Source organism: Octopus bimaculoides, chromosome 9 (assembly GCF_001194135.2).
Source record: "Octopus bimaculoides isolate UCB-OBI-ISO-001 chromosome 9, ASM119413v2, whole genome shotgun sequence".
Lineage (NCBI taxonomy): Eukaryota > Metazoa > Mollusca > Cephalopoda > Octopoda > Octopodidae > Octopus > Octopus bimaculoides.
Genome location: NC_068989.1, coordinates 20043795 through 20054227, shown reverse-complemented (window position 1 = coordinate 20054227; position 10433 = coordinate 20043795). Strand labels below are relative to the sequence as shown.

General features: G+C 35.4%; 1 protein-coding gene and 1 long non-coding RNA gene across 2 annotated transcripts in view; one reads left to right on the top strand and one right to left on the bottom strand.

The window, feature by feature from the left end:
* The window catches only part of LOC128248706 (uncharacterized), a 19333-nt gene extending 16523 nt beyond the window's left edge, over nucleotides 1-2810 (top strand). The window contains exon 2 of the long non-coding RNA XR_008264874.1: nucleotides 2374-2810. This is a non-coding gene — a long non-coding RNA (uncharacterized LOC128248706). The remainder of the gene's footprint in view (nucleotides 1-2373) is intronic.
* LOC128248705 (proteasome subunit beta type-2-like) overlaps nucleotides 1-8676 on the bottom strand; it is a 44746-nt gene extending 36070 nt beyond the window's left edge. The window contains exons 1-4 of the mRNA XM_052970474.1: nucleotides 8532-8676; nucleotides 8264-8386; nucleotides 5680-5750; nucleotides 1618-1780 (exon numbers count right to left, since the gene is read on the bottom strand). Coding sequence (XP_052826434.1) covers nucleotides 1618-1780; nucleotides 5680-5750; nucleotides 8264-8386; nucleotides 8532-8661 — 487 coding nt within the window. The 5' untranslated portion in view covers nucleotides 8662-8676. The remainder of the gene's footprint in view (nucleotides 1-1617; nucleotides 1781-5679; nucleotides 5751-8263; nucleotides 8387-8531) is intronic.
* Between the last annotated feature and the right edge of the window lie 1757 nt (nucleotides 8677-10433).

Below are 10433 nucleotides of genomic sequence, written 5' to 3'. Positions count from 1 at the left end.
CATCAGCTGCCTCTATTCTAACCTGATGTTTCGAATATATATATATATTACAAACACACACACACACACACACACACACACACATATACACACAAGCACATACATATTTATATGTATGAGTGTTCTGGGTTTTAGAACTGGTACACAGTATCCCTGTATGTCCAGAGAGGCAACTAAAAGTGTTGGCAACAGGAACTGCATCCAACCACAAAACACTCCTTCAAAAACGGTGTGGGGGGGGGGGAGCGTGAGAGAGAGAGAGAGACTGTTGAACTCAAATATATGCCAAATTTACTACGTACACACTAGTTTACTCTCCACCTCTCATTTTACCTCTTATGTATTTAGAATCCAACTATAAAACATATTTCATAAGTGTATGCCCTTCCCTTGAAATTGTGCTAACATGAAAAACAAGTCTCACAATACACACACGCACATACATATATATATATAGCACTAATGCAACAGTCAGTCCTATACTCAACAAGGTGTGGCGGTTATGAATGAACTACGTACTTTAATAAATCCTTCCAGGATATAACATTTCTTTCCCTGTCTGAAAGCCAGTTACTAATAAGACAGACAAACAGAGAAACAAGCAAACACACAGACAGAACAATATTTTTTAGCTGGTGTGCTAATGACAGTGTATAGAGGATAACACAAGCAATGACAGAATTACAACACTAAAATCTCTGAAATATAAAATTAAAAAATAAGCATATAATAAAAAGAGTAACTGCAAAACAAACAACTACCTAGCACTGAAACACAGTTAAGAATGTTGCAGCTGAATAAATAGGTCTGCTGGATCTGGGTTGACCTTTATATAACTGAGGCTGGAGGAATGAAATACAACAATTAAGTCAAGTAAAATCCAGCTGATACGAAACAATGCTGTTTGTTGAGACTAGTCATAACTGGCTTTACTGCATTTCATAGTAGGAAATCACCCACCAACAAACTATACAAGAAATTATGTTGTTGCTGCTTCATATTTCATGGTCTTAATTTTCTTATACATATATTATAGACATAGACATGGCTGTGACATTAAGAAGTTTGCTTGGCCAGACATGGGAAACTGGAAGCAAATAACATCATTTGTTTACAACTAACAGTGATGGTTAAGACAACATGCCAGCACAGGTCCCATCTACCAAATCCACTCAGAAGACTTTGATTAACTCAAGGCTACAACAGAAGACACTTGCCAAGATGCCATGCAGCAGGACTGAAAGTGAAATCACAGGGTTGGCAAGCAAACCTCCCAATCACACAGCTGCACGCACACGTGCGTGAGTAAGATAAATTTGGTACAGTTAGTCTATTGTCTTCCTTGAGAGAAGGAGAGAAAAGAAAAAAAAAAAGAAGAAACAAAGAGACAAACGTTAATATAAAAAAAGTTAAGATGACAGAAAGAGATGGAGATTGAAAGAGAGATATATAGTCAATTAGAGGGAAAGATATATGAAAATTTAGAGGAAGAGGAAAACAATGACAAAGTGAGAAAGACAAAGAGGCAAGCTGGCAGACAGACAGACAGACAGATAAATAGTACAGAGAGAAGATGGGAAGAGGAGACACATGAAATGATAAAATGTTTTGAAATACCTTCATCATAGTAACGATCAAGGATGCTGAGGGTAAAATAAGCTCCATAGCCATGGGCAGCAAATGGGACTTCAGACAGAGAGGCCAAGTAGTCCATATAGAACAAGGATGGGCCATCTGTGCCATCATGCCCAGCCAGTAGGAAATTCACATTGTATGGCGACTGTAAGAAAAGAGATTATATAATGTCAGTGCAAATGTTTCATAGATACATGTATGTCGTTATCAATTTAACATTCAATTTTCCCTTCTGGCATAAGTCGGGAGAAGTTTATTGAGGCAGGTTTCATACGACTGGATGCCCTTCTCATTGCCAACCCACACCTGCTCCCAAGCAAAATACTATTTCTCTGCAGAGGGACACATTTTCATTTTTATGGAACATTGGAAACAAACGACACCACTTGTATGACAGTGAAGCCTGTTTACAAAAACAAATGTTCAATGTCAAGACTACACACGGACACACACATATACACGAATATACGTAGGTCTCTTTCAGTTTCCATTGATGAAACCCACTGACATGGGTTTAATCAACACAGGGCAACAGCAGAAAGCACTTGCCTAAGATGATGTACAGTGGTACTGAATGGAAACCACATGATTAAGAAGCAAGCTTCTTAATTACACGGACACACCTGCATATACACAGACATGACAGAAGTAAATAGACACTCCATAAAACATTGTTTTATGTTTATTTTAATTTGAAATGGTTTATATTTTTTATTAATGGACATTCTTATGTTTCAGGTTCTATATGCGAGTTTAATCAAGCCACATACAAAAGAAGCCATATTGTGGGTCAATCTGAAAGTGGACTAAGTCAGTATAAAATTGCAGAAAACCTTGGGATCCCACTTTCTACAGTTAATAGGGTGACGAGACCCTTTGCTTTGACAAGACCTTTTGCTTAGTTAAGTGAAGTGTGGAGGATAAGCCTCATTACAAGGCCTCTGATATAGCAGAACAAGTAGATGTCAGTTCCAGAACAGCTGTCGGGTATCTCCACAAACTTGGCTGCTATGGCAGAGCAGCAAGAAGGAAGCCACTTCTTCAACTAGCCAACTATTCCTCATCTGCTCAGTAGCATGCCTTATAGGACCCTTGCATTGAAAAATGCAAAGGGCATGACTACTAGATATTAGATATTCACCTTATAATAATTAATAAATATTTTGAAAGTATAATTTCGGATTTCAATCAATTTTAATGATCATAAGGGTGTCTATTTACTTCTGTCGTGTGTGTGTGTGTGTGTGTGTGTGTGTGTACATACACACACCATGTCGCTATGACTGACTGTTAACTCCACAAGTTTTTTTATTCTCTCTCTGTTTATTTCCACCTGTTCCTTTCTGTTGAAGAGCACAGGTTCGAAACATAAAAGATTTTCTCATCTTCCCTAGTGTCAAACTAATACATTTGTTTGTTGTTTATACACCTGTCTTCGTCTTTTGTTTTTCAGTAAATTTCAATTATATATATATATATATATATATATATATATATATATAAAAGGATGGGATTAAATAAAACAAGTAGTATATAACCCTTTGCTGGTAATGATAATCCCACTGCAATCAACTCAATCTACCCTTATTACTCAAGATGTTACTTACTCCATAAAATATGTACACTCACACACATACACATGCTGACTCCCAATTTATCAGTCATTCCACTGTTGAAGAATACAAGATGGCAGGAATTTCATCTGATTTACACATCAGTATAGCTTTTGGAAGATTTTGGTTCACTTTAACCAATTAGTCATCATTCTAAGAATTAATTTCAAAACACACATACATACTTAAGTTTGTTTTTAGTTGTTGCTTTGTTTTGTTTTTTAAGAAATGTATTAATTTCTGATAAAATCTAAGTTGTTCTTGCATTATTCTACTGCCAAAGAATGCTCAGCTATGGTTCATATGTATCATAAAAGCAATCATGGTTTGGCCTTTTAATATTTAACATACATAAACACCAGATACTCACTGGTGCCAGATTTATGACAACATAGTCTCAGATATATACAGATTTTCTCCAATGGCAAATCATTATAATTTTAACAGGTTTTTTTTTCTTTCAATGCTCATATAGATTAAATGAGAAAATATTTAACCAATGCCAACAGTGGGATTTGAACCCTTACAACTAAAGAGACCAATGTCTAAAATCAACACTTTAGGCCACTGAATCATGCTTGGCAAAACACCATCCCACTTGGAATTACCACCAGAAAGAAATATGCTTAATGAAAGTTGCCAAAGACATTATCTGAAAAATGCAGTTGAATCTTATTCAAGCTACCATCAAATATAGTCATGAAATAATTAACTATTAAGAGCAGTATTCATAAGATACTGAGGTATTGTGTATCTTACACCTATTGTTCCTAAGCTGAGTGCAATAGTATATAAGGACTGGTGTTAGCTTCACTGTCACCTTGTTTTTGTGTGACCAATTTTCAGAGGAAGGAAAGAACATTAGAGATAAGATAAAGGGGGCAAGGTGGAAAAGGACAAAAAAAGTTTTGATCTCTAGATTAAAAAATCTCTTAAGCATTTTGATACCAACCCACCAGAGACTTCCTGTTTTACAGTAATATAGATTAAAGCCTTGCCTCAAAATTCCAAGTTAACTTGTGTTCTAAACACCAGCTTAATAATGACAAAGCTATTTTAATATATTTTCCATTATTTTAAAAATTAAAACAAAGCTGTGTATTTTAACAAAAGGGTTAAATTTATACCTAAATAGATTTGAGGCAATAACTATTTGCCTTTCATCGGCCCAGTTTTGCTTCATGCATTATCTCTTTGCTAAACATTTTACTGTTATTCCCCCACCCATGAATGACTGCATCCTTCTCGAACTCCTTCTCCCCTGTTTTATATTAACACCAACTGCACTAACCACACCCATTTATCTTGATCCATCAATAACTCAACGAGTCTAAATTACTGTAATGTTAATGAACATCACTTGAAACAATCTATGAAGAAAAACAACTATCACAAGACGAAGCCTACTTTTCTTGATTTTGAACCTACAGACATAGAATGAATCAATGAAACAATAGATCCACAAGAGAACCTCTATGTGGTTGCTGAATCTACAAGAGATAGCAACCAAATCTCCCTCAAACCATAGCCCATCTGAAAAATGAAAGGACATATTTGACAAGGTAGTTCGAGGCATACAAAAAAGGTGGAATGTCAACACCTGGAATGCATTTGATTGTAACCTAATCAATCAATGATGACTTGGGGACTAAACAACAACAGACAGAGCAGACACTGGAAGAAACACAAGCCCAGACTGTAAAGCCAGAAGCAGCCTAACTGCTTTATATTGTCTTCATTTGTTCAATGCAACATGAACAAGAGAGTGAATAGAAGAGACAGCAATTAAAAGATGAACTATGGTGAGATGCAACAGCCTGAGACCAGGTCTTGGTCTCACCATGTCTCCTTCTTCTACCAGTCCTAACTACTCTGAGTGTCATCCCCCATACACATTCCAAGTCCAATACAAGTGCAGCCTTATCTCCAGCACACTATGCTTGGTTAGTTTCATACCCAGTTTATTTCTCATCTCATTTGTCCCATCATTCATGCAACAAAGTATGTTGGCTTCATTTCTTTCCAGTTTTAAAAGCTGAAAAATACGTCAAACACTTTCGTTTCTTTATTGTTATAGGTTGTAAATGGAGTTAATTTTGCTCAAGGCATCTAAGTGAAATCAAGGTTCTTTTAATCAAGGTATATGAGAAGGCAATAACTCCAATCATCTTGATCATACATCACAACCTTCTTGCCTTCTTAATAGTAACTGAATACCAGGTAAACTGAGGGAGCAAACAATTCATAACTGCTATTGTTGCTGATGATGACTAAAGGTTAATACTTCTAGAAAGAAAGGAGCAACAAACACATATACTGAACTGGAAAATGGTAACTATAAATTTCTTATGCCTGACAAAAGCATTCACATATAAATTTAAAAAAAAAAAAACAGGCAAATTAGTATAAAGATTCAAAATAAGTGACTTACTGAAGTTCTTAAGTAATCAGCCAAATTTTTCCGTGTGAAGTTAGCAGCTGCATTTGGACTAAGTTCATAGCCTGAAAACAATGAATTAATATAAATAATCCTATGGAACTAATAAAGAGAGCAAAAAAAAAAAAAAATGTTCATAACAACATTTGGGATTTTTTTTTTTTTTTATATAATTTATCTAATAATTCATTTTATTAAATTTTCAAGAACATTTTACCAATGCTGTGAAACTGATTACATAGATTTTCAATTTTGAAATTAAATGTGAAACAGATGACAACACGTCACATGAAAGAAAAAAACAGCCATGTATAAGGAATTGAACTCATGTCTCCCAATCAATGCTTTAGTGCACATTCTACATTCACTTTATGATTCTACTTCCAACACAAGTCATCAACAACATCATATGTTTCTATTCACTCCAGCATGCATTGTTCTAGGTGTTTATTTGCTTGCATCAATGACAAAGTTTCAACTAAATGAATGTGCTCTCTTATTCTTCAAACTCTGAAAGATGGTGGCCCGTGTTCAAATTAGGATCAAGTATTTACTACATTCATTCATTAACTGTTATGTCCATTTTTCTATGCTTGCATGGGTTAGATGAAAACATTGCTGGTCACAATGCATTTTGCATTATTTTAGCTTTCGAATGATACCACCTTGCTGGTTAGGCAAGCAGGCCAACATTCCCTTTGATCGGAGGGCTATTCCATAATAGAGTCACCCATTTACACCTGAGTGGACTGGCGCAATGTTAAATGAAGTGTTTTGCTCAAGAACACAATGTGCCACCCAGACCAGAAATCAAACTCATGATCTAGTGATCGTGTCTACAACACTCTGACCACCTTCATGTAGTGACTATATATCAGGCTGAGTAAAAAGTAAGCAATATTTTGAAACATGAAATTCATCGCAATATATTTCAACAATGTGGAAATTCTTTTCATCAAAGCAAGTACCATTACAATCAACACACTTTTGCCAACGAGTTACAAGTCTGTTTATTCCGGTAACATAAAAATCTGGAGTTCTGGAGCTGATGAACTATTTAAATGCACTTTTAGTATTGGTTTGATTTTTGAACTCCTTTTAACACAGGAAACCATCAAAGTGCTTGAAAAAAAAGTGGTAGTTGGAAGGAGAAATGTCTGGGAAATAAGCTGGGTGGGGAAGAACTTCGTAACCAAGTTCCTTCAACTTCTAGAGTGTCAATAGTGAAATGTGTGGTCAAGCATTGTCCTGAAAATTAATTGGCTCTCTTCTGTTGACCAATCTGGGATGGAGGAGTTGCAGTTTTTCGTTCATTTTGGCAATTTCATGGCAATATGTTTCTGCAGTAATGGTTTTTCCAGGTTTTAAGAACTTATAGTGGATGAGTCCAGCAGTACACCACCAAACAGTCACCTTGACCTTCTTTTTGAAGAGCCCTGGTTTAGGGAAGGTTTCGGCACTTCAACCACTACAAAGAACATTTTTTTATTATTGTACAGAATTCACTTTTCATCGCAAGTTACAATATCATCAAGAAGTTGAATAGCAAAATTGCTCGAATATCGTGCTTTGACAGTTCCATTTCAAATTATTGTAACAATGGTAAAAAAAAATATCAATGTTAATTTATTGATACATTTGGGAAAGTCTATGTCTGTATTATCAGACAATTTCAAAAAAATGTTTTTAAAAAATTCAAAACTCTGCAAAAAATCTGGTACAAATTCTTCATGGTTCAAAACGTTGCTTACTTATACTCAACCTGATTATATATATATAATGTACAAGTTATCAACTCTGAAATTATGGAATTACTAATAAGATGTTAGCAATGAATTACTAAATTTCTGAAATGTAATGAAAAAAAAAAATCATCTCAATCATGAAAACAAAAACATATTTGTGCATTAACTCATAATATCCTATTGAAAAAAATTTTTTAAGTTGAACATTCCACCTAAGAGTGGCTTCTTTATTCAAATGCTTATAGCGTACTTGTGGTCAGACCATCAAGGAAATTGTCATTATTATAGAAAAAAATTATTCTTTTTAAAGTAAATAATCATGTGTGTTAAAAAATAATGTGCCTGTGTGACTGTTGATTACATAATAATGGCTATAAGAGCGACACTAAAAAAGATGACAAAAACAAAAATTTTGGTAATAAATTAGATACAATTAATAAAAGACATGGACTCACTGGCCTTCTTGCAGCTTTTACATTAAGAAATTTACAGGTAAGCTGAGTTACTCACTTCAGAGCTAACAGACCCAGGTATACATGTAAGTTTTATTACAAAAAAAACTCAGAAAATAAATTACAAAAATTCAGTAGTATATGTCAATTATAACAGCGAACATTACAGAATGTTCATAAATGATAGAGGAAGAGATTAAAGTTTACTCACTTAGATCAGAGAGTCCATAACTTTACTTTCTTTAAAGCAAATATATACAAGGGTGTTTTGATTTGGACAGTTTGAAGCTATATAAGACTAAGATATATATGCATTGTCAGGTGTATTTGTGTCGTACACAATGTTGAGTTAAGATGATGAAGAGAATACGAAGTGCTTACCATTTCTCATTTTATAAAGCTGAATGTTCTTGGCAATATATTCAGCAAATTGTACCGTATCCCCGGGTTCTCCAGTAACCAACATCACCAATTTGTCACTCAATTTAAACATCTTATCAGTATCTGAAAGTAGATAAATAAAACTGGTTTTCAGTCATAATTCATCAATCACTAAAGAAATGACAGAAGATAAAATACACAAAGATATAATAGCTGTCCAATTCTCAAATAAATACAACCATCAATGACAATTAGAAAATATTTTTACTGTACGAGTGTCCTTGAAGTTTATATGGCAAATATGACACACACACACGTTTTGTTTTGCTCAGTTGTGTCTCATCATCATTGCTGTTAAGTTTAGAATAGTGATTGAAACTTGATTCACTTTTGCTCATATTGTCATATTCTATACATGAGAGACTCTACTTGCATACAACACTCATAAGTAAAACCTGCAACCAGCCTCACTGTGTAGCTCCTCTTATGACTTATAAGACCAGCATGAGAAAAACAAATGCAGCTGTATGTTGTTGTTGGCACTGCGTCGCTTACGACGTCGAGGGTTCCAGCTGATCCGATCAACGGAACAGCCTGCTCATGAAATTAACATGCAAGTGGCTGAGCACTCCACAGACACGTGTACCCTTAACAGGGATATTCAGCGTGACACAGTGTGACAAGGCTGACCCTTTGAATTACAGGCACAACAGAAACAGGAAGTAAGAGTGAGAGAATGTTGTGGTGAAAGAGTACAGCAGGGGTCGCCACCTCCCCTGGCCGGAGCCTTGTGGAGCTTTAGGTGTTTTCACTCAATAAACACTCACAATGCCCGGTCTGGGAATCGAAACCGCGAGTCCGCTGCCCTAACCACTGGGCCATTGCGCCTCCACGTAGCCATATATGTCAAAATTAAAAAGAATTGAAATAAAATGGATGTGTGCATGTGTGTATGTAAATGAACAAAAAAAAGCATTTGAGCTGATTGATGTACAAGAGTGCAGACTAATTCACTTTGAAAGTATGAACATTACTATTCTTCAGATCTCAAATATATCTAGAGAGAGAGTAGTAGCATACCTTCTATGTTTGTGTCTGAAGGAGTAAATGTACTGATTAAATCCTGTTTTGAAAATACTTACTATTAAACCTATGTAGTGTTTTTTATGGTTTCTAATAGAGATTTTCACATTAACACACTACACTTTCTTGAAAATATTTCCTATTTAGTGAATAAGAGCAGTAATTCAGTTATAGTGTGGTAGAAAATTTTATACAATTTTTTTCTATTGATTTTAGATAAGAGGTAATAAAGATATGAGAGCAAATGTAGCTCACTTTCACACTATTTCTTTTAATGGTTTTGTGGAATTTATGGTTTGTTACAGAGTGTTTGCTACATTAATTTAGGTAAAATCAGGTAACGTTTGTACATAACCCCAAACCAGAGTACTTAACTGTCAGTCAGCCTTATGGATGAGAACCTAGACTTTGTCCTTGGTTACAAGGATTAAATGTATACATTGACCCTGTCACACAAAATCTTTTACCACCGAGTGGTTATCTGACTCAACTATGAGGTGATAATGCATGCTTTGAGTTAGAATAGGATTATAGTTTTCTTTGAACAGTTGCAACCAAAGTGCATTTCCCAATGCCACAATAAGAATCTCTGCTCGCCATTAGCTTTGGTAAGTTCTCAGTTTTACGTTGTGTGTTTCTCCTAATAGCATCAACCATAGTTGAGGGGTTTTCATCTTCTATCAGAGCACAGAAGTCTTCAAAATACAAATATATCTGATTTATTTCATTGTTAATGAAATAAAGCCACACACACACACACACATGTATGTATGTGTGTATCTATACACATACAAATATATGCATACCTACATACACACACAATATATATATCATCATCATCATCATCGTTTAACATCCGCTTTCCATGCTAGCATGGGTTGGACGATTTGATTGAGGACTGGTGAAACCGGATGGCAACACCAGGCTCCAATCTAATTTGGCAGAGTTTCTACAGCTGGATGCCCTTCCTAACGCCAACCACTCAGAGAGTGTAGTGGGTGCTTTTACGTGTCACCCGCACGAAAACGGCCACGCTCGAAATGGTGTCTTTTATGTGCCACCCGCACAAGAGCCAGTCCAGGGGCAC